This window comes from Bidens hawaiensis, unplaced genomic scaffold, assembly GCF_021521415.1.
Source record: "Bidens hawaiensis isolate Kalapana, Puna unplaced genomic scaffold, B.hawaiensis_p1.1 tig00024244_1, whole genome shotgun sequence".
NCBI classification, from domain to species: domain Eukaryota; kingdom Viridiplantae; phylum Streptophyta; class Magnoliopsida; order Asterales; family Asteraceae; genus Bidens; species Bidens hawaiensis.
The window spans coordinates 65,085-89,683 of record NW_027493815.1 but is presented as its reverse complement, the minus strand read 5'-3'; the positions used below and the strand labels follow the sequence as shown (position 1 = coordinate 89,683).

Here is a 24,599-nt window from a genome sequence, read left to right as displayed (position 1 = left end):
CTTCAGATAAAAGTTGGGGATAATTTGCTAGTTTACTATTATTTTTTTATATTTATTTATTATTATTATTTTTTTTTGCAAAGTGTTCTTTATATGAGAATCGAGATATAAACAATTAATATTGGATAGATACACAGAGTAAATATGTGGCCGACCTTTAGTCTTTAGTTGACTTGAATACTAGAAAGGCGACAACCAAGCTCCAATCATCATGATTGAGGGTGAGTTTTTTTTACTGTCATCAAACATGCTGTTGTAAATGTTAAGATTTAAGCGATTTAATTCAGGTATATTTGTGCTCATATGGTTCAATCATTAATTCTTATAATCGTAAGAATATTGCAATCCTCATGTTTCTTTCTACCATCTAATTTGGCCCTTAAAACATTGACAAATTAAAGATTAACTCTCATAGAGAACTATATAAGATCCTGCTACAAACCTTATAACGATTCGATCAAAATTTGGACTGTTCCCCAAATCAAGGAATTGTGAACTGATTGGATATCCATGGCAGCTATCACAAATATGTGGTTTTGAATTGATTTCTGTTCACCAGATATACTTATATATGATACCTGGAAAGAAGCATGGCTGATTTCTTGGTCTTTTCTTAAAGAAACTACGTAGCAACCTTATGCGATATTCATCTGACACAGAAGCACTAGATTCCAAGAGAACGGTGGCTGAATCTTTTGACGGTCTCCTGAATCACCTCAGAAGCATGATGATAGGGTATGAAAATGAACAAGTGCAAAATTTATTAAAATTAATGGAAGAATTGGTTGCTAGTGAAGCTTGGGATAGGCATGCGAAACCGGTGATGGATAAGTTGCCAGGGTATGAAAATGAGGATATGGAAGAAATAGGGGCTAGCGAATCTTGGTATAAGCGTGAAGAAAAAATAATGGATAAGATTATAGTTGTTTGTGAACAACTTTGTAACATAAGATATAACTCAAAGGCATATGGAGAAGATGATTTTGTAGGTTTTGATGAGGAAGTGGAAACTCTACTTGATCAACTTGCTGGAACTTCTACAAAGCAGTTACAAATTATCTCGATTGCAGGAATGGCTGGGCTTGGTAAGACGACTTTGGCTAGAAAACTATACAGTCATCCGCTAATCGAGTATATGTTTGACTTTCGAGCATGGACTTGTGTTTCTCAAGTATATCTCAAGAAGGATTTGTTACTCAGCATATTATGCTGTTTTATCAATGGTAATCGTGATGACAAGATTGATAATATGAACGATGACCAATTGGGGGAAAAGGTTTACAGACTGTTAAAGGGTCGTAAATATTTGGTAGTCTTGGATGATATATGGGATTGTAAGGCTTGGAATGATCTCAAGATGTACTTTCCAGATGACAAAACTGGAAGCTGGATTCTATTTACCAGCCGTGATGTAGAGGTGAATTCACATGTGCATGCAGCAAGATTTGCCCATATTTTGCGCCTCCGTACTATAACTGAAAGTTGGATGATATTTCTGAAGAAGGTGTTTAGGACCGGAATTGCCCTGGTAGGTTGGAATCATTAGGATGTGTAATAAGTGACAAATGTGAAGGTTTGCCTCTTGCAATTAGCATAGCTTCTGGCCTACTAAAAAACAATTTGTCAAGTACCCGGTGGCGGAAAATTGCTGCAAGTTTACGTTCTTTTATCGTTAGTGATCCAAGCCAGTACATGGACTCACTGGCTTTAAGCTACAACCATTTGCCTCCTCACTTAAGACCATGTTTTCTCTATTTTGGAGCATTTCCTGAAGACTATGAAGTCTCCGTGACAAAGCTGACTTGGCTATGGATTGCTCATGGGTTCATACCTGAAACTGGGAGCGGAATGTTGGAGGATGTTGCAGAGGATTTCTTAATGGACTTAATCAAGAGAAGCCTGGTGATGGCTCCCACAACAAAGGGTGATGGTCAAGTTAAAACATGTCGCGTTCATGATTTGTTGCGTAACTTTTGCTTGAGAAAAGCAGAGGAAGAACATTTTCTTTCAAACAATTCAAGGTATGAACATTTTTCTTCATTTATTGATAAACGTGGTGTTAATTATAGATAATCATCATCATCTGTATATCCCACTAATAACAAAGCTATGATAGTTCTGAGGAGGGTAAGATATAGACAGCATTACCTCTACTCTTTAGTAATAGAGAGGCTGCTTTCGGTGAGACCACCAGCTCGATAGTATTTTTACATCAAGCCTTGAACATAAGGCATATAACACTCAACCATCGGGACACCACCGATTGGTGCATGTACCCTTGTCTTTCGGCTATCAACGCCACCACATGATGCCTGATTAACCTTCCATCACTTTTAACGTTATTTTCATGAGATTAGTAAAATAACGTCAAAATTAGTGCAATTTCACTTTTGCCCACCCTAGGGTTCACACATATATGTTGGTTAATCATCGATCTCGTTAAAGTTCCGTTAAAATAGTTCGTTAGTTTATTATTAATAGATAAACTCTGTTAGGATATTCAGTTAGTATAGTTAGGGTACAAAGTGTAATTAGTTAATAGTTGGTGTATATTGTTGTAATTAGTTAAAAAATAAACGAAGGTTGCGTCGTTTATACGAACCATCGCGACAGTATATTGTAACCGTCGGTGGGTATAAATACCTCCGGCCAACATCACATGTAATCATCCGTTTCATTACAAATCAATAATACAAATATTCGTTTATTATAATTGTTGTTATTTATGTATTATTGTTCATTTTAATCGATCCCGTGGCCCTCATTTGGTATCAGAGCGAGGCTCTAAAAACCCCAATTTCGGAACCCTAATCGGTGAATTGCAATAACCAGGGAAGAAGACGGATAAGAATTACCTGTTGAAAGACCGGCGAAAGATATCCGACCAGGAGAATCCAATTAAATTTAACGGCCGGCGTGACTTGTGGTAATCGGAAAAGTCAAAATGGTGGTTTGGGGAAAGGAACAGCAAGTTTAATTTTGTGGAAAGTGTGTTGATTTTGGGAGACGGTCATCTTATTGACCAAAATAAGATTGGTTAATTAATAAACAATTATTAATTTATTATTAAAAAAAGGTATTCAAGATATTTATTATTTTTCTAAAATAATAATATAGAAACTTGAATAAACAATTCGAACCTGTGTGATTCTAATAGCAAGACTCCGAACCTTCGTGATTCGTTGAGAATAAGTGGCTCCGAACCTTCGTGATTCGTAGAGCAAGAGTAAGACCAGTGTGGCATCTAAGACCTGTGTGGCAATCTAAGTCCTGTGTGGCAACCTAAGTCCTGTATGGCAATAAGACCTGTGCGGCAAATAAATCCTGTGTGGTAAAAGCAAAAAACCTGTATGGTTCAATCGAGTAAAAAGTAAGAAATTATGTCTGGCAGAGAAGATTCATCAAGTGTATCAACAAAAATTCGTGAGCAAGGGAATATATCTTTTCAATGTCCAAAATTGACTGAGTCAAACTATACGACATGGGCATTATTGATGGAGACAATCTTAAAGGCTTATGGTCTTTGGGAAGCGGTAAGCTCAGAAGAAGAAGTTGATGAAAAGAAGGCATATACGACCAAGGCAATGATCTTACAAACGTTGCCAGAAGATATTTTGATGCAAGTGGCACAACACCTGACAACAAAAGAAGTGTGGGAGGCAATAAAAGTTCGACATCTAGGAGCGGATCTAGTTCAGAAAGCACGTCTACAGTCATTAAGGAGCGAGTTGGAGAAGTTAAAGATGAGAGAAAATGAAACCATGAGTGATTTCTCTGGAAAATTGGGAAGCATAAGAGCCAAATTTAAAAGTTTTGGTTCCAATCTCAAGGATAAGATAATTGTAAGAAAATTGCTCAATTCAGTTCCAAAGAAATTTCTATCAATCGTGGCATCCATCGAGCAATATTTGGAAATTGACAAAATGCCATTTGAAGAAGCGGTAGAAAGAATAATAGCTTTTGAAGAACGCCTTAAAAGTCAAGACGAACCAGAAGACGATAACGAAAGAAAGCTTTTGATGGCTAGTAATCATCCAAAGAACTGGTGTCATGGAAAAGGTCATGGTAATAGAAGCTAAGAAAAAGATCAAGGAAGAGAACCTTTCAAAGAAGAAAGAAGACGTGGAAATGCGAGTCGCGGATACAAAGACAAAAGTGATCTCAAGTGCTATGAATGTAATGAATATGGTCACTTCGCATATGAATGCCCAAAGTGGAAAAACAAAGAAAAAGAAGATCCGGATGCTCATCTCATACATAGTTTAACTACACTACTATGAAGACAAAGCAAGCCGTGTTGAAGATCGAGATTAAGGGGGTGATTGTTGGTTAATCATCGATCTCGTTAAAGTTCCGTTAAAATAGTTCGTTAGTTTATTATTAATAGATAAACTCTGTTAGAATATTCAGTTAGTATAGTTAGGGTACAAAGTGTAATTAGTTAATAGTTGGTGTATATTGTTGTAATTAGTTAGAAAATAAACGAAGGTTGCGTCGTTTATACGAACCATCGCGTCAGTATATTGTAACCGCCGGTGGGTATAAATACCTCCGACCAACATCACTTGTAATCATCCGTTTCATTACAAATCAATAATAGAAATATTCGTTTATTATAATTGTTGTTATTTACGTATTATTGTTCATTATAATCGATCCCGTGGCCCTCAATATATACATTATATGCGCGCACCGCAAGCAGGGCAAGTGTTAATTATAGATAATAGCATTATATTATTAGGGTCTGTTTGTATATAGCCTATAGACCAGAGATAAGGTTTTCTGGACAAAGTTTACTAATTAAAGAAACATGATTTGAAGGTACGGTATGGTCTCATCGATGCTTTGCTCTCTGTGGGAACTAGGAAAAGTTTTTCAAGAGGGTGGAACTATTCCTATCGATTCATACAAATTCATCAGGATTCTAGGTGTAGGGTATATCACTATCTCCTCATTTCCTTCTTATGTGGTTCAACTGGTTAATCTGAGATACTTGGCTATCAAAGCGTATGATGGAAGTCCCCTTGCTTCAATATCAAACCTTCTTAACCTACAAATGCTAATAATATCAAGGAAGAATGTTCTTCTACCAAAGACCATATGGAATCTGGAGAATCTTCGGCATCTATATTTGAAATCAGGAGAAAATTTGTTTGAGGATCCTTGTTTATTACAAGTGATAGAAAATGATGGTTGTCCAAGTGTGTTGGCTAGCCTGATAACCTTGTCTCAAGTAAGTCCTTGATCTTTTCAAAATACACTTGCAAGGATTCCCAATCTTAGGAAGCTTGGGTTTTGTGGCCCCTTAATATCGACGCTAGGTGATCTCGAATTTTCAAATTTAGGCTCTTTGGAGCACCTTGAAGAATTGAAGTTGTTAAATACAGATACCTATTATGAAACAACTAGATCGTGCAATCCTATAATGTTTCCTGAGAAGCTTAAGAAACTAACAATGTCGAATACTGGCATGGATTGGGAAGAGATGTGGTCTTTCTCCTTGCTACCTAACCTTGAGGTTTTAAACTTAAAATTTAATGCATGTATTGGAGAAAAGTGGGATATGGGAGATGCGGAATTTGGGCAACTCAAGATGTTGAAATTGCAAAATCTAGGCATGAGGCAATGGATTAGCACGAGGGATAACTTTCCTAGACTACAACGTTTAGTGACTCGGCGTTGCTTAAAACTCAATGGTGTCCCGCTTGGTCTTGGGAAGATTTTAACATTGGAAGTGATTGAGGTCAGTGAATGCAGCACTTCTGTATATAAATCTGCAAAAGATATTCAGAACGAGCAGGGAGGTGAAGGAAACAGTGTCTTGAAAGTACATGCAAAATAGTTTTCCAACGTATTATCAAAAGAGCAGGCTTCGTTTTCACAAGCGAAGGCGCTCAAACTATGCTCATGAAGTGGATGCAGGTATGTGTTGTTAATTAACAAGTATTTAGTGGTCCATCATAATAACAAAAGTTATCAAGTTTTAAGAGGTTAACAAGTCAATGAAGGCTATGTACGATCAAATTTGTAGAATGATCTTAGCATATTACACTTTCAAATATGTAAATTAAATATATATATATATATATATATATATATATATATATATATATATATATATATATATATATATATATACACACTTAGTTATTATTGCTCTTTCCAACAACAAACTAAAAATTGTCACTTTGAATCACAAGAATGAGATGAACATGCAGATTAAATGCGAAGAAAACAAATTAAGTAGAGGTAACAACCCTTTCAGAACTGAGAAATTGATACACAACTTGAAAATAATCATATTTTGTGATGTTGATGATGGGGGTAGCCCAAGGAATTAATAAAATAGCTTTCACACATTAACGCTAAAAAGGTTAGAAGGTTAAAAGCTTCGTTTCCCGCCCAATTTTATGTAAACAAGTACGTGAACAGTACCCCACGTGCAACAGTACAACGTCAAATCAATACTCACATCACTGTTCCCTCTGAACAAGGAACAGGCTCAGATAAAATAATATTATTTTAATTAGGTACCAACGGTCAAAAGGTTCCCGCCCATAAAGGTCAACTCTCTATGCAAACTAGAGGCTAACTAGTTTAGTTAACTGGACTAAAAGGCTTACATCTCCTCCATATAAATAGATGACTTAGCCAGAAACATACACAACAAGATCTGGGCAGATATCATACTCTCCCTAATATTCTTTTATTCCTTGAGAAATATGCTCTTAGCTTATTTCTTTCTTACTTCAATAACTTCATAGCTTCACCAAGAACATCATCCTAAAACTGATTCTAAACATCACGGTTCTTGATCTTCGGTGAGCTATAACAACAAACAACTAACTAGTGAACCTCCTTCTACGTTTTGCAAACGTAGAGGGACACCACGACCTGCGTTAGGTTAATCTGAACCCTTAAAGCTTGTTAGCCTAACCAGTCCATTCACTATCATTGGTCTTATCTTTGTTGTAGCAATAAGTTGGCGCCCACCGTGGGGCTACGCCACTTACTTTATCATAAAGACCAGTAGTGTAGCTCCATCACCATGTCAGAAGGTGGATCTCCCGGTGAAGTCAACCAAGTGTCAAGAACACCGACACCAAGTGCCGGCCAAGAAACTCCGGCGACAACCTCGATTTTTTCCACTCCGGGAGGAACTTCGATGGGACCTTTGTTCCTCAAGTTTTCACCTTTTCGAACTCCAACCCCTTCACGATCCGGAGTTCCTTCTCCTCATGCAGGAGTCACGAACACCCCGGAACGTGTTGACTTGACGATGGAAGGGGTATCACGGCATTTCTTGCAACTAAGACATCTTCTTAACCAACACGTGAGCCAAGAAAGAGAAAAAAGGATAAGAATAAGGCTAGATTATGACGAATCAGAGCCCTCATTGTCGCTCGGACGTCCACCTTCCCCTCTAACAAGCTCACGACCGGCTGCTTCTCTTTTTGAAGTTGGTCCAAGTGTAACCTGTCAACCCTTTAACCCATCTCCCTACACCTATGGGAGACCAAGCCCAACGGCTTTCCCTTTGTTCACTTCACAACCCCTTGGTCACGAGACCACTCTCGACCAAATATGACAGTCACCATCTTCAAGTGTTCCTCCTACAGCCACCACATGGGAGCAGGCCATGTCGGTCTTGCCCTTGGCTCGAAATGCTACAATGAGCGCTCCCATTGGAACAAATCAAACAGCAGCAACCCCTGAAAGCCTTAAAGGATTTAACCTCATGCCACAGATAATGGCTCAAATTATGACTTTCAAACAAAAAATCAAGATGCCACCCCTTATAAGAACGTATGATGAGACTGAAGATCCCGAAGACCACCTCCAGGTCTTCACTAGGGAGGCCATAATTGAAAAATGGTCACATGCTGAATGTTGTTTGATGTTCGTGCAAACGTTAGTTGGGTCAGCCAGGATATGGTTCAATGACCTTCCTTCTCAAAGCGTTCAAAGCTTCGACGATCTGAGCAAGGGCTTCTTGGCCCACTTCTCACAACAAAGAAGGTACGTCAAGGACGCCATGGTCATTTTTCAGATAAAACAAAAAGATGATGAGAGCCTTCGAGAGTTCATCGAAAGGTACAAGAAAGAAGGGATACAATATGTGGGGGCTGACGAAAAAAATGAGGGTGGCAGGCTTCATGAACGCCATCACCTCCAAATACCTCACAAGGGACTTTAAAAAGTGCCTGCCTAAAACCCTTGAAGAAGCTCTCGACCGAGCTGAAGCTCATATCCGAGGTGAGGAGGCCGTCGATTTCAAAGAGCAAAGAAAGAGAGCTCCTAGTTGGCGAGGCAACAGCCCCAACCGAAAGAAAGGGAACTACAATCCCTATGACAAATACCCCAGGAGCTCAGATCAACGAAGGCCTGAAGGCTGGAACCCTCTAAGCAGGGAGAAGACTTTGAATTTCACAGCCTTAACCAAAACCCCTCAAGGGTTCCTTGCCACCGAAGAAGTGAAACACAACTTCCGACCTCCTCGACCCTTGCCCAAAAGCAAGAAGAACGAAATCTTCACCCAGTTCTGTGAGTTCTACGAAGAAAAAGGTCACCACACAAACGATTGCTTTCAACTCAAGAGAAGAATTGAGGAAGCTGTCAAGTCTGGAGAATTGGCTCATTTGGTAAAAGGGGTCAAAGACAAGATGGCTGAAAGAAAAAGCAAAGAAGTGAATATGGTGAATATAAACCAAGGTGTTCCCCACAAACGACAACGCTTGGAGGCTTGGGAGCTTCAATGCATCTGCTTCCCACCGCTTCAAGGTGACTTACTCTCAAACCCTCTAACGGTAGAAGCAAACGTGGGAACACTCATAACAAACAAAGCCTACATTGACACAGGGGTGGCCACAGAGATCATGTATGAAAGATTCTTCAACCGGCTGAGCAAGGAAGAGCGTTCAAGGCTTCAACCCTCCAAGTCATCTATAAAAGGTATCGCCGACGTTCCCTTAAATCCTTTAGGCCAACTAACCCTTGATGTCTGTTTTAGTAAAGGCAAGATGAAGAAAACCAAACCACTCACTTTTGTGGTTATCGACACACCTTCCAGCTATGATGTAATCATAGGAAGGCCTGGACAATGTGTATTCAACATGGCTGTCTCGGTTGGTCAAGGTGATGTGAAGTTTCCCACCGACATGGGAATTGCAACCCTTCAACCCACCCAAGAGGTCTACACGGTTGAAGGGGAAAGCTCAAAAAGCAAAGACGAAGAGCAGGGCTTGACCATAAACCCTAAGTACCCCGAACAAAGGGTACGGGTTAACACAAGCCTTTCCAAAGAGACCCTCTCACGCCTTGAAAAGTTGTTGATAAACTATAGCGATGTCTTTGCTTGGTGCCCGGAAGACATGACAGGCATCCCTCGAAGTATTGCAGAACATGAGCTAAAAATACCTCCCGATATCAAGCCTGTTGTCCAAAAGAAACGGAGCCTAGCTTCTGAAAGAAGCTTGGCAGCGTGCCAAGAGGTCGAAAAGCTTGTACAAGCTGGAATCCTACGTGAGGTCAAATATCAATCTTGGGTAGCTAATCCCGTCATGGTTCGAAAGCCTGACAAGTCTTGGAGAATGTGCATCGACTTCAAAGACTTAAACAAAGCATGTCAAAGGATGCTATCCCTTACCCGAGATGGACCTCAAGGTTGACTCTTTAACCGGCCATCCCTTTAAGTGTTTCCTCGACGCTTACAAGGGTTATCATCAAATTCTCATGAAAGTGGAAAATGAAGAAAAAACTGCATTCCACACGGACAAAGGTATTTTTTGTTATCAAAAGATGCCTTTTGGCCTACGAAATGCCGGTGCAACCTACCAACGTTTGATCGACAAAGCATTTGCTAGCCAAATTAGCAGAAACCTGGAAGCTTATTTTGATGACCTGGTAATCAAAAGCAAAACCGAGCATCAAATGCTTGAAGACATACAATAAACTTTCCAAAACTTAAGAAAGATCAACATGAAGCTTAACCCTGGAAAATGCTCATTCGGGTTCGAGGAAGGCAAGTTTTTTTGGCACATTTTGGGGAAACAAAGCATAAAAGCTAATCCCAACAAAGTCAGGGCTGTTCTTGAAACCAAATCCCCACAAAGCAAAAAAGAAGTGGAAAGTCTGAATGGAAGCTTGCATCCTTGAAGCGTTTTACCTCCAAGCTTGCTGAGAAATCCCTACCCTTTTTCAAAACACTAAAGGGTTGCACCAATAAGAAAGATTTCAGGTGGACGAAAGAAGCAGAAGAAGCCTTCAACCAAATGAAGCAACACTTAGCTTCACTTCCAGCTATTGCAGCCCCTGAAATGGGAGAATTGATCTATGTCTATCTCTCAGTTGCTGAAGAAGCATTAAGCGCGGTTCTAACCATCGAACGAGACAAAGTTCAGGTACCCGTTTATTTCTTTAGTAAAACACTAAAACTGGCAGAGGTAAAATACCCTCCTTTGGAAAAAGTTGCCCTGGCCTTAATTCAAACGGCCAGAAGGCTTCGAAGGTACTTTCTAGCACACCCTATACAAGTGGTCACTGACCAACCCATCAAAAGTATGCTTGAAAAACCAGAAAATTCAGGCCGATTGGCCAAATGGGCTGTGGAACTAGGTGAACATAACATCACCTACGTCCCAAGAAAAGCTATCAAAGCCCAAGTCTTGGCGGACTTCATTGTAGAAATTCCAAAGCAAGTCATTCCTAAAATACATACAACTACCACTGAACCTTCTAAACCCTGAAGCCTGGAAGCCTTTTACCGATGGAGCTTCTATCATCGAAGGGTTAGGAGCTTGGCTCATTTTAATCAACCCTGAAGGGTTAGAATTTACATATGCTCTTCGACTTGAATTTCAGACCACCAACAATGAAGCTGAATATGAAGCATTGATCGGTGGTCTGAAGATTGCCAAAGAGATGAAGATCCAAAAGCTACAAGTCTTCACAGACTCGTTGCTTGTTTCAAACCAAGTCAATGATAGCTATGTAGCCAAAGAGCCTAACATGAAAAAGTATCGTGAAAAGGCAAAATGGTTGATGACCACGTTTCCAGAATGCACCATCAAACAAGTCCCAAGATCACAAAACAAATGAGCCGATGCCCTGAGCAAACTAGCATCCCTCACATTTGCACATCTCACCAAGAAAGTATTGGTGGAAGTGTTGAAAACTCCTTCAATTCAAGAATTGGAGGTTCAAGATGTAATCACTGAAGAAGGTCCAAATTGGATGACTCCCATAGCAAAGTGCCTCAAAATGGTGAGTTACCTTTGGACCAGACAGAGGCTGAAAGGGTTCGAATCAAATCCAGACAGTATGTGTTGCAAGGAGAAACCTTTATAAAAAGGCCTACCTTGCACCACTACTGAGATGTGTGGCCCCCGAACAAAGTCAATATCTCATCAAAGAGGTTCACGAGGGGATATGTGGAGCTCATTTTGGGCCAAGAACGGTGGTTGCAAAATTGATGAACCTCGGATACTTCTGGCCCACGATGCACCGAGATGCAACGGAACAATTCAAGAAGTGTGAAGCTTGTCAAATTCATGCACCTGTCCCAAAAAGCCCTAAGCACGATCTAGTCCCCATCTCCTCGGCTTGGCCATTCCACAAGTGGGGAATGGATATCGTTGGCCCATTCCCACCAGCCAAGGGTGGGGTAAATTTTTTGCTAGTAGCCGTCGACTACTTTACCAAGTGGCCTGAAGTCAAACCATTTACAAAAATAACGGGCAAACAAGTCATCGACTTTGTGTGGGAAAGCATCATTTGTCTCTATGGGTTGCCATGAGTGTTGGTCACGGATAATGGGAAACAATTTGCTGAGAAGCCTTTTAGCACTTGGTGCAAAGAATTCAGAATCACCCAAGTGTTCAGCTTAGTTGCATACCCTCAATCCAATGGCCAGGTTGAAAGAACAAACCAAACCATTGTTGAAGGAATCAAGGAAAGTTTGGGAAGGCATAACAACAATTGGCTTGAAGAACTCCCAAATGTTCTTTGGGCAATAAGAACAACCGAAAAAACAAGCCACAAACGAACGCCTTACAGCCTAGTGTTTGGATCGGAAGCTGTAATCCCAGCCGAAGTCGGAGTTGTGACTCAAAGAACACTCAACATGGACCTCGAATCAAACAGCAACGAGACCATGTTGAATTTGCAACTCCTTGAAGAAATTCATGATCAAGCCGCAATACAAGAGGCTAAGTACAAGCAAAAAATGGAAGCTTATTATAATGCAAGAGTGAAGCATGAACGTTTCAAGCCTGGAGACCTTGTACTCCGAAACAACGAGGCCAGCAAGAAATAAAATCAAGGAAAGCTCGGCCCAAAGTGGGAAGGACCATACACAATCCTCGAAGCTCACAAGAGTGGATCCTACAAACTGGCCGACACAAAAGGCAAAAAGCTTCCAAGGCACTGGAACGGAAAAACCCTTAAAAGGGTCCATGCCTAGTCAAAATATAAAAATGTATTTCAAGAGATGTATAATTCTCCTTTTTGTGAACAACAACCTCTTGAATGAATGATAAACTTTTTGTCATAACTTGTCTTTACTATCCTATAATCAGGTTGAGAACCTAGCAAGAAACTCCATGGCAAGGGCCATGTAAGGGGATGAGCTCCCAGGCCACATCGCTCAATAGGTTCAAGGGTTAAATGGACCTATATAAGGGGTGAGTTCCTATATCAATCCAACTCCATGAGACTTAGAAAATTTTTCAACTAAAACTTGTCTCAAAGACAGGTCTGAACAGCCTACACCAATTCGTTCCTTAAACTTAGAAAAAGTTTACGAAACAAAAACATACACTAAGTAGTGATACAAAGGATAGCCAACATGTGCTTTTACCTAATGAAGCCTTGAAGCTAAAGTGACTGCAGCACTAAAACTTCTTAAGGAAAGTTAGCTAAAAACACATCAAACTAACAAGACAAGCAACCGAAACACAACACATAGAAAATTACGATTCATAAACAAAGCCTTAAAAGGCTAGCATCATCCATGACATGCCATTCAGGCTAAACAAAGGAAATCACAAGAATTCCCATGAAAATGTTCAAAGGGCCAAAAAGGCCAAACACAACCATAAAAGCAGGAACCTTAAGGGTTTCATGCTGAACCTAAATTGTTTAAGATTACATAATATTGTTCAAAGAGTGCTAAGAAAGCTACGAATAAATTGTTTCAAACATCAGCAGCAGGCTTTGAAGTACTAGACTCAACACTCTTACCCTTCTTCAGCTTCTTCACCTCCGGGCCACCACCAGCAACGGCCGAACCTTCAAGGCTTGCCACATGAGAACCATCGCTACCTCCAGATAAAGTTTCTTCGCTATCACCGGAACGAGAACGCTTCTTGGACAGGGACTCAAAAACCTCCTTGGAAACCTTTTCATCAAGGCCGGCTGGTTTTAAGCCCTTCAAAATAGAAAAAGGCTTACCAAAGCATGACGAAATTTCACCCACATAAGGGTAAGTGCGCCTTTCCATTGCAAGAACCGTCTCTGAGAAGAGCTTGGAAGCTTCAGGTTTGAACATGGGCGATCGCTCCATAGGCTGATTAGCTTCGTGATGTTTGAAGCCAGCAACAAAGCCCATATGTTTCCCATAGCTAAGCAGCTTCGTATAAACATCGCCCAACACCGAGTTGAATTCAGAAGAATGAAGCAGGTAAGTCACGACCTGATGAAACCCGTGCTCGATTAGCCACTGGTTGTCGTTAGTGGTTTGGGTGACTGAAGCCTTCAGGCCTTCCTTCTCCATCTCAAAGGCTTTCCTTTGCACTTCAAAGGCTTCCCGGTCAGCATCCAACTTGGCTCTATCAGCTGCCATTGCTTTCTTCAACCCCGCCATCTCAACATCGTGGCCACGGGACAACTCATCAATCCTCTTCACATAACTCTCCTTCTTCGCCGAAAAACTTTCAACCTCTTTATTCATGGCCGCCATAGAGGCCTTCATCTTTTCCTTCTTCTTCGAAAACTCCTCATATTCTTGCATCCCCTTTCGAAAACGAGTCACACCCTCTGCCAAAAGGGCAGAAAGGTTGCAAGAACTCAAGATCAATCTCGACAACATGGAATCACCTTCCATACCGGAAATGGTCTCATGAACCCCTGGAGGAGCAAAATTGGCTAACACATCAGCACAAACCTCGGGATCTTTGAAGCTATCCCCAACCTTGACATTCCACTCTGGCACATAAACTGCATTCCCGTCCACCCCTTGAACCATAGGCATCGCAACCTTCTTCCCAGCTGATTTCCTTTTCTTGGAAACCACCAAACCCTACTCCTTTTCACCCTCCACACTTGGACCATGATCTTCGGCAACCTAAACGTCATCACTAACCTCAACCGGTTCGTGAGAATATGACTGGCCAGAGGACTTCAATAAACGCCGTGTAGAACGACGAGTGGAAGCCTTAGGACCAGCAACCTTGGTGAACCCTTTTACGTTTGGAACCCCTACATAACCAGAATCTTCAAACTTACCCTCTTTCCCTCGAACCATTGAATCTTCCCCAACAACAGCAGCAGCATCCGTAAACCCAATGTCCGAGGTATCATCACTTTTCAAGAAGTCCAAAGCCGACATAACTACAAACACAAGTAAAATCCATTAAGCAACAAAATAAAGCCGACATAACATACCAACAAAATAAAGCAAAAACGTGATAAACAAACGCATACCCTTATTATCTCTCATAAGCACGGTATCCCGATTAGGCTTATCCCATAGTTTGCTAATTCCTAATAACACAAGAAGATGTTCGGGAAGAGGACGAAGACACTATGGACACTTCCTAATCGACTTCAAAAAAGCTTCATTCAACTCCGATTCAGCCGGCTCCGGTTCGTTCAAAACAGCCTCGGGTTGTCTCCAAATGGATTTAAAAGGAAAGATGGAGTCAGAAACAAAGAAAAAACGGTCCTTCCATGAACCAAGGGTTGTAACCGTCGAGGAAACTAAACACGTATCGACCTTGGTATGTTCGAAAGAATACCAATCGCCGTTTTTTGCTAAGCGAAAAAAACGACGAAAACTCAACAATGACAGATCATAACCTAAAGCTTTGCATAAAACCTCAAAGTGTAAAACCCTAGCAAGTCCTAAAGGGTGAATCTGACCGAACGACAGACGGTAATACTCCAAAACATTCAAGACAAAGATCGAAAACGGATGCCGGAGATTCGAAAATTCAAAATGTCGGCAATAAAGGGCAATAAAACCCGCCGGACAACGATCGATTGACGCGTCGGCCGGCGGAGCAATCGGTTTAAACTTTAAACCTATGCCCCATTCAACAAAAAACGATTCGACCTCTTCTTGGGTCAATCGGGAAAAACTAACCGATAGATCTTTCTTAGCAACCATAATTTTGAAAGAAAGAAGAAAGATAGGTACTAACCTGATGAAGGAAACTTGGATATGTTTGGAGAATATTGTGGAAGATTAAAAGGAAAAAACTGAAGAAAGTGAATAGTTATCACCATTAATAACTATTAATAAAAAGCAGTCATTGGGAACCGCAACATGCAGTTACCATCAAGTCAACTGTCTTGTCAGAAAATCAAAAAAATGACCAAAACTGACAAAGCCTCGAAGCCTCAAAGCCTTGAAGCCTTTAAGCAATAACAAAATGTGTGCAAAAGTCAGAAGCCCTTGAGCCTACTTCTCAAATACCTCTGACTTGTGACTTGGGAGGCTGATGACGGGGATAGCCCAAGGAATTAATAAAATGGCTTTCACACATTAACGCTAAAAAGGTTAGAAGGTTAAAAGCTTCGTTTCCCGCCCAATTTTATGTAAACAAGTACGTGAACAGTACCCACGTGCAACAGTACAACGTCAAATCAATACTCACATCACTGTTCCCTCTAAACAAGGAACAGACTCAGATAAAGTAATATTATTTTAATCAGGGACCAACGGTCAAAAGGTTCCCGTCCATAAAGGTCAACTCTCTATGCAAACTAGAGGCTAACTAGTTTAGTTAACTGGACTAAAAGGCTTACATCTCCTCCATATAAATAGATGACTTAGCCATAAACATACACAACAAGATCTGGCAGATATCATACTCTCCCTAATCTTCTCTTCTTCCTTGAGAAATATGCTCTTAGCTTATTTCTTTCTTACTTCAATAACTTCATAGCTTCACCAAGAACATCATCCTAAAACCGATTCCAAACATCACGGTTCTTGATCTTCGGTGAGATATAACAACAAACAACTAACTAGTGAACCTCCTTCTACGTTTTGCAAACGTAGAGGGACACCACGACCTGCGTTAGGTTAATCTGAACCCTTGAAGCTTGTTAGCCTAACCAGTCCATTCACTATCATTGGTCTTATCTTTGTTGTAGCAACAGATGTCATGCCTAATTTTTGGTTGACATGTTTAACTCATTTAATTAAGCGACTCATGGGTTAAACAATCTGCCATTCCATTTAAAATAAAATTTAAAAGTTATATAATATATTAGGTCAATATCTCAACATGTAAATTACAAACCCTTCAACTGGTCTAACTCACGAGATAAAAAGGTTACATTAGTCGTGTTTAGGGTTGATGTCTTTAACTCAAACAGATAGGCAGCATGTATCAGGTTCATCAATTCAATCAGTCAAACCGACATCATTGTCATCCTTGCTAAAATGTACATTAAGTCTATATATTATGCTTTCAGTCAAATATTTACGTGACATTGTTACATTTTTTTAATAATAAGAAATCATCAACTAACTAAATGTAGAATGGTAGGAACTCATGGGACGATGTTGTATGTGATCATGGTCAATGGGTGAGCAATGTCAAAGTAACAATAGTCAAAGGTTCGTTAAAGATTGTTAAACTGAGAGTTAGTGACTTCAGGGGTAGTTTGTTAATAACCTGAAAGTTCATTTAAAGGTTCATTTAAAGTGTTGATTTTAAAGTTTCGGTTGTTTTCTTACAACTTAGATAGTTGAGGGGTGTATGTGATAATTCTGAATTTCAGTTTTTAAGTTTTTTTTTACATACAAATTTTATGCACCCTTCCCTCAACGGGGTCTAACCCCAAACCTCGATATTTACGTCAACCCACCTTAACCACCACGCCAAATGGTATAGGATTGGTGTAACTAGTAGGTAGTGGTCACATTAATACATTCCAATTCTCTTATATCTATTTTATCATTCATATTTTTTTTACAAACTTAGATTACTTTGATAGTGTTGCTACAACAAAGATAAGACCAATGATAGTGAATGGACTGGTTAGGCTAACAAGCTTCAAGGGTTCCGGTTAACCTAACGTAGGTCGTGGTGTCCCTCTACATTTGCAAAACGTAGAAGGAGGTTCACTTGTTTGTAGTTGGTTGTTATAGTTCACCAAGGATCCGGAACCGTGATGTTTGGAATCGGTTCTAGGATGATGTTCTTGGTGAAGCTATGAAGTTATTGAAGTAAGAAAGAAATAAGTAAGAGGCATATTTCTCAAGGAATAAGAGAAGATAAGGGAGAGTATGTTATCCGCCCAGATCTCCCTCCTTTATGTTTATGGCTAAGTTCTTATTATATAGAAGAAGAGACCAAGCCATTTGTCCAGTGTACAAACTAAGCTACCTCCAGCTTGTATAGAGAGTTGACCTTTATGGGCGGGAAGCTTTGGACCGCTGGTCCATGATTAAAATATTATTACTTTATCTGAGCATGTCCCTTGCTTAGAGGGGACAAGGATGTGAACAGTGATGTGACATCGTACTGTAGCACGTGGGTACTTGTTTACATAAGTTTGGGCGGGAAATGAAGCGTTTAACCTTTTAACCCTTTTAGCGTTAATGTGTTCCAGCCATTTTATTATTTCCTTGGTCTACCCCCGTCATCAGCCCCCCAAGTCAAAGGTATTTGAGAGGTTGGCTCAAGGGCTTCTGACTTTTACACACATTTTGTTTATTGCTTAAAGGCTTCAAGGCTTGTAGGCTTCGAGGCTTTGTTCAGTTTTGGTTGTTTTTATTGCCCATAGAATATTTTCATGGGAATCCCTGTGATTTCCTTTGTTTTAGCCTGAATGGCATGTCATGGATGATGTTGGCCTTTTAAGGCTTTGTTTATGACTCACAATGTTCTAAGTATTGTGTTTTGGTTGCTTGTCTTGTTAGTTTGATGTGTTTTTAGCTAACTTTCCTTAAGAAGTTTTAGTGCTGCAGTCACTTTTAGCTTCAAGGCTTCATTAGGTAAAAAACACATGTTGGCTATCCTTTATATCACTACTTAGTGTATGTTTTTTGTTTTCGTAAACTTTTTGAAGTTTAAGGAACGAATTGGTGTAGGTTGTTCAGACCTGTCTATGAGACGAGTTTTAGTTGAAAAAATTTTCTAAGTCCCATGGAGTCGAATTGATATAGGTACTCACCCCTTATATAGGTCCATTTAACCCTTGAACCTATTGAGCGATGTGGCCTGGGAGCTCATCCCCTTACATGGCCCTTGCCATGGAGTTTCTTGCTAGGTTCTCAACCTGATTATAGGATAGTAAAGACAAGTTATGACAAAAACTTTATCATTCATTTCAAGAGGTTGTTGTTCACAAAAAGGAGAATTATACATCTCTTGTAGTACATTTCAAGACTTTGACTAGGCATGGAACCTTTTAAGCGTTTTGCCGTTCCAGTGTCTAGGAAGCTTATTGCCAACTAGGAGCTCGTTTTCTTTGTTCTTTGAAATCAACAGCCTCTTCGCCTCGGATGTGAGCCTTAGCTCGTTCGAGAGCTTCTTCAAGGGTCTTAGGCAGACACTTGTTAAAGTCCCTTGTGAGGTGCTTGGAGGTGATGGCGTTCATGAAGCCTGCCACCCTCATTTTTTTCGTCAGCCCCCACATAGTGTAGCCCTTCTTTCTTGTACCTTTCGATGAAGTCTCGAAGGCTCTCATCATCTTTTTGTTTTATCTGAAAAATGACCGTGGCGTCCTTGACGTACCTTCTTTGTTGTGAGAAGTGGGCCAAGAAGCCCTTGCTCAGATCGTCGAAGCTTCGAACCCTTTGAGCAGGAAGGTCATTGAACCATATCCTGGCTGACCCAACTAACGTTTGCATGAACATCAAACAACATTCTGCATGTGACCATTTTTCATTTATGGCCGCCCCAGTGAAGACCTGGAGGTGGTCTTCGGGATCTTCAGTCCCATCATACGTTCTTATATGGGGTGGCATCTTGATTTTTGTTTGAAAGTCATAATCGGCGATTTGTTGAGAGAAACAAGATAGGTTACCGGGCTTGTAAGGTTTTGCCAAATCTTCATCTAGCCTTGCAGCAGGATTATGACTTGTTGTTCCTTGGTGAGTACCCAGTGCTTAGTTGATGAGCTGGTTCCAAGGGAAGTGTGACATCATTTGAGCCATCATCTGTGGCATGAGGTTAAATCCTTGAAGGCTTTCAGGGGTTGCTGCTGTTTGATTTGTTCCAATGGGAGCGCTCATTGTAGCACTTCGAGCCAAGGGCAAGACCGACATGGCCTGCTCCCATGTGGTGGCTGTAGGAGGAACACTTGAAGATGGTGACTATCATATTTGGTCGAGAGTGGTCTCGTGACCAAGGGGTTGTGAAGTAAACCTAAAATATATAGTTTGTAAAGTAGGTAACGCTAAAGATTCATGTCCATATATGTAGGTGAAATTTGTTAGAACAATAGATTGATTGTTATAACCATGAATTTTTTTAAAAAAATCATCCATTTCTATTAAGAGAATGAAATAGTGGTTTATTTTAGTGTTTTATGCCTCTACAGTATGTATTTTCTTAACAATTTCAACACCAAATCTTTTTTGCTTGCACAGGATCCAAAACATCATCCGGTGGCAAACCTCTTCACTGGACATCCTGCCTCAAAATCGCGGAAGATCTAGCCACCGGACTCCTCCACATTCACCAAGCCCCGGGAGGCCTTAGCCACGGCAACATAAAATCATCCAATGTCCTCCTAGGCCCTGACTTCGAGTCCTGCTTCACTGACTACGGCCTCATTTTATTCAAAACCCCAAACTCCACCGACGATACAAATACCAACTCCCTCTTCTACCGAGCCCCAGAATGCCGCAACTTCCAAAACCCGCCCTCCCAACAAGCCGACGTCTACAGCTTTGGTGTTCTTCTTTTAGAACTCCTGACAGGCAAGACTCCAACCCAAGACCTGGTTTCTGACCATGGCTCGGACCTCCCTACATGGGTCAAGTCCGTAAGGCAAAAAGAAACCGAGTCAAGTGATGAAGCGGTGTCTTTTGTGAAACTTGGGGCTCTTTTGAACGTTGCGATGGCTTGTGTGTCGGTGGGCCCAGAGAACCGGCCCGTGATGAAGGAGGTGTTGAGGATGATTAAGGAAACAAGATTGGAACATGCTCATGTGTCGTCGAATAGTAGTGATCATTCACCGGGGAGATGGTCCGATACGGTTCAAAGCTTGCCAAGAGATGATAGTCTAAGCATATGATTGGAAATGTTGGTTAATCTAACTTCGTAAGGATCAAGATCTACCTTATTGTATGTACTAGATTCATAAACAATAAATGTCAAGGGTAGTGGTGTCAATTTCTTTTTAGAACTATTATCTATTATTATCGCTTCCGCTCTGCATCAGTATTAGGCCTTAAAAAGGTAAAATCATAAGGCCGAAAACCAATTCGACCATCTAGGCATATGATTAAACATGAACCATGAAGATGACTCGTTCCCCTTGCTAAGTATCACTCAAAAACAGTACAAACACGGATCTCCAACGGCTACACTCGATTTAAGCAGCAAGCTAAACATTCTTAGCTTTTTTTTGAAAATGATGTTTTACAAACTTTCTTATTGCGGGTTTGGATCTAACTAGGCAATCAACACAGTTTCATACAAAAAAAACCCAACATTTCCAATAAAGTTTTCATCTTGATGAGCAAAGTCAAGGTGAAAACATGTTGACCGTTGACTTTCATTTTCAATTCTGTACTTAGAGAAAACTATAAACCGATAGAAGTTGAAACTGAAACCATCTCTCACCAACATCCCGGTTCTTGTTTCATATTCATCCCGCCCGATGAGGCGAACATCGTTGTTGACTGTCAGAAAAGTCAAAATCAATATCAGTGTTTCATATATTACTCCAGAAACCAAGTAGGCAAGTTACCTGGCTTTTAATTGAGACAATGCTATTAACAAGATCGTCGTTTAATGTTACAGGCAGTGGCGGCCCGGGAATACATCTCATGCTGCAATAAAGTAGAATCCTTTATTATTTTAAGAAAAGAAAAATCAATATTTATCAATCAACGGGTCAACATAAAATAATGGGTCAATAACCGGTGGAAAGTCAACCCAAAATGTATTTCTAACGAGTACCACTTCCTAATAACTTTATTCAAAAAAATCTATTTAGTTTTTCTATGTATAAAGAGTATTTTGAGTCAAGCTAACCATTTCGACTACTAAAAATTACCTGTTTTTACACAAACCCGACCCACCCTTTTTGCCACCTTTAATACTGGTTTATAAATACTTAACATACTCGTTTAAGATGGCGGTTATATTGTTCTTCATCTGGCTAAAAAGGTCAACATTGTCCTGCAGCTGTAAATTCATGTATAGCATCAGTTTAAAACTACTCAACTAGGCCTGTAAACGAACCGAACATTCAGTGAGCTGTTCAGCGGGAAGTTCGCTTATTTAGTAAACGAACGAACATGAACACATGTTTCGTTCGTGAACATTCATTTATGGTCGCTTATTTATGTTCATTTATGTTCGTTTACATAATAATAGCAAATAAATAAAGCATTATCTGGAAGAGTTATCTGCTTAATGGTTTTATATTTGTTCATTTGTGTTCACTTAAGTGTTTTCATATATGGTTGTTCATGTTTGTTTGTGTTCATTTATGTTTGTTTATCTTTGTTCAATTATGTTCCTTTATGTTCGTCAACTGTTCGTTTAGATTTGAACAAACGAACACAAACATGTACATTTTTTATATAAATGAACACGAACACAAATATGTGTTCTATTAAGTGTTCGTGTTCGTTTAAAGTTAAATAAACAAACACGAACATGCCTTTGTTCGTGTTCGTTTACAGGCCTATACTCAGCATTACTCAACCATACAAGATTCTAAACCGCAATCTGTATTATCAGTCCTTTTAACTGAAAATACTGAACACACATATATACATTAGACACATGATATTACTTACCCTTAGTGCAGACATATTAGTTGAGATCTGACCAAGAACTCGGCTGTTCTGTTCCAACAGATGTCTTATCGAACCTCGTAATGCTGCTTCAACAAATACAATAAATAATAAATAATGAAATAATTAAATTGTAAAACGATGAGAATAAATAGTCAAATACTGACCTTCAACATGAATGCCATCACTCCGAGGTCGAGGGTTCATTGAAAGTGAAAACGGAGCCACATTAATTGTTGAATGCACACTTGACTTTAAGGATGATTCCATCGCTTTATCCTGAACAAATACGACATGTTGAACGATGAGTGTTGTACTAGAAATACATATCTAATTAAGAGATAAACAGATACTAGTATTTAATGACAATGTAAACAGAGTATTAGACATTAGTCCTTACAAGCAAGTTGTTAATTATTATCTTGAGATCTTGCAAATTCATCTCATGTAAGTGTGGCCGGGTACCTGACCATATCAAAGCCCTCATTATCCTATAAGCGTTGTCGGTTTCTAATGGCGTGTAAAAATAAACCATAGAATCCCGGGTCACACTAATATTCTAACTTAAGCATTTAGACATGGCTATAACTTTTACATTAAACTAATTACCATAATTCCATAACTAACTTTCCAAGTATAGTTTTTATTGGTAACCACGAGGCCCGTAATATTTTTTTTTTTTGGGGGGGGGGGGGGGGGGGATCACGGGCCTGCCAATACCCTGCTCACAAGTGGCATTTTAGGGGTTATCACACGTTCAAGTATAGTTGATTTCATATAAATTGTGATGGTGTACCTTCTTATCTTTTGTCTTCCTCCACAAATTCTGTTCCTCGTGTTTCCTTCGTTTTCTCTGCCAAATATCTCATTTTAGTAAAAATTCAAAAAAGGAGCTTTTTTATGTTCATAATGCATAACTTAAGCACCAATAACCATGGGTAGTTTTGCAGCTCATGAAAAGAAACTAAGTCACAATAAATAACCCAATTGAAGGATAACAACCAAACCAATGTCTTTTTTAAAATCGACCCGTTTGACCCAAACCAAATCGAAGCATCTTTTAAAACGGCTCGTTTTGACCCGAACTCATTTTGCTCAAAACCAATATTGACTGTACCCGTTTTGACCCATGATCCGAACCCGCCCGACCCGCCCAGGTTGTCAGGCCTACTTGTTAGTATCCCGTTCATCGGGTCTGATTTAGGTAAACTAAAGACATAGTATTTAACCAAGTAACCAACGAAATGAAAACAATACAACACTAAAAACAAAAAGTCAAAAGCTCACCCCCATCCACCTACACCGCAACGCAACATCCCGAACAGTCTTATTCCGCAATGTGGCAGCAATCTTGACATATCTTATAATCCCAGGCTCATCAGCATATCTAAAATCATACATCCAACCATGTTAAATGCATATAAACCAATAATAATATTATTCATGACTAAATATTAATAACCAAGAAACATACTTGGGAAGTGCTTCCTCTAACTTATACTGCTCCTCAACCGACCACTCGACCGCCAACCCAGTTCGATTCTTCAAATCCGGTACCGAATCAATAACCAGAGAATCACCCGAATTCCCCGAAAAACTCAAGCTACCAGTACTATTCATTCTAAGCAAATCATATCTAGGGCTAGATTGAAAACATATAGCTTGTTGATTCATACCAGAACCTTGAACTAGATGAAACCCAGTATCCATTATCACTCAATCATCCAATCTTTACAATAAAGTTGCTTACTTTATGATAAAATCGAATGGAATTCAAAACCCCCAAATTGAAACCCTAATTCCCAAATCAGACAAATTCGATGATAATAACTTAATAAGAATCAATAGTTGAATCCGGGTATTGGTATCATCGATGGTTGACTTGGGTTGATCTGAATTGGGGTTTAATTGATGAATTAGGGGTTAATTGAAATTGAAACCCTAAGTTAATAATAATAATAATAATAATCATTTTGATTGATGCTATAACATTCTGTTATTGACTTTCTCTCTCTAAATATTATTATTATTATTATATTATTATTGGTGGTGAAGGAATTTGGAATTGGTGATGGGATTCAGGAAAAAGTGCGAATCATATAAGAATTTGATGCTGATTAGTGTCACCATTCCACCAAATATCAGAATAATAAAACTATAGGAAATAAAGATATTTGGTGGCATAGTATAGTAAATGGTTTTGTTGGTGTTGTAAACCTAACTTATAAAGTGTAGCCATTAGTTTAGATAATATCTATATTACAAATATGAAATATCTGATATGGGGTTTTATAATGCTATCAACTTATTAAAAGGTCATGGTATTCGTGACTACTTATGGCACACAATAGATGATGGTGCGACATACATTCGGTTTGTTTCTTGT

At 39.6% G+C, this 24,599-nt stretch overlaps 2 protein-coding genes and 1 pseudogene across 3 annotated transcripts; 2 read left to right on the top strand and 1 right to left on the bottom strand.

Annotated features, from left to right (window-relative positions):
- Positions 1-560: 560 nt before the first annotated feature.
- On the top strand, positions 561-5,842 carry LOC143568903 (putative late blight resistance protein homolog R1B-16). Its single transcript, XM_077054938.1, has 4 exons — positions 561-1,514; positions 1,547-2,021; positions 4,822-5,226; positions 5,269-5,842. The coding sequence occupies exons 1-4, from the start codon at positions 638-640 to the stop codon at positions 5,840-5,842; spliced, it is 2,331 nt and encodes a 776-aa protein (XP_076911053.1). The 5' UTR covers positions 561-637.
- A 13,955-nt stretch (positions 5,843-19,797) lies between these two features.
- LOC143568902 (inactive leucine-rich repeat receptor-like serine/threonine-protein kinase At1g60630 pseudogene) lies at positions 19,798-20,573 on the top strand (annotated as a pseudogene).
- Positions 20,574-20,723: 150 nt separating this feature from the next.
- On the bottom strand, positions 20,724-24,377 carry LOC143568896 (uncharacterized). 2 transcript variants are annotated; one of them, XM_077054929.1, is made up of 8 exons: positions 23,688-24,365; positions 23,501-23,600; positions 23,010-23,066; positions 22,381-22,492; positions 22,217-22,299; positions 21,535-21,596; positions 21,157-21,238; positions 20,724-21,088 (listed from the first exon to the last, which is right to left on the bottom strand). In XM_077054929.1, exons 1-8 carry the CDS (start codon positions 23,921-23,923, stop codon positions 21,026-21,028), a joined length of 795 nt encoding a protein of 264 aa, XP_076911044.1. In that variant the 5' UTR covers positions 23,924-24,365; the 3' UTR covers positions 20,724-21,025. The 2 variants fall into 2 exon arrangements, with proteins under 2 accessions (XP_076911044.1, XP_076911045.1); XM_077054930.1 differs by lacking the exons at positions 20,724-21,088; positions 21,157-21,238 and having other exon boundaries at positions 21,529-21,641; positions 22,128-22,299; positions 23,688-24,377.
- Between the last annotated feature and the right edge of the window lie 222 nt (positions 24,378-24,599).

Coding starts and splice junctions, on each gene's coding strand:
- LOC143568903 (XM_077054938.1), top strand. CDS start 638: ATGCGATATTCATCTGACACAGAAGCACTAGATTCCAAGAGAACGGTG. Junction 1,515..1,546: donor TCTGAAGAAGGTGTTTAGGA/CCGGAATTGCCC, acceptor TGGAATCATTAG/GATGTGTAATAAGTGACAAA. Junction 2,022..4,821: donor TTTCTTTCAAACAATTCAAG/GTATGAACATTT, acceptor CATGATTTGAAG/GTACGGTATGGTCTCATCGA.
- LOC143568896 (XM_077054929.1), bottom strand. CDS start 23,923: ATGGATACTGGGTTTCATCTAGTTCAAGGTTCTGGTATGAATCAACAA. Junction 23,067..23,500: donor TGCGGTGTAGGTGGATGGGG/GTGAGCTTTTGA, acceptor GATATTTGGCAG/AGAAAACGAAGGAAACACGA. Junction 21,089..21,156: donor TTGTCTCAATTAAAAGCCAG/GTAACTTGCCTA, acceptor CTTTTCTGACAG/TCAACAACGATGTTCGCCTC.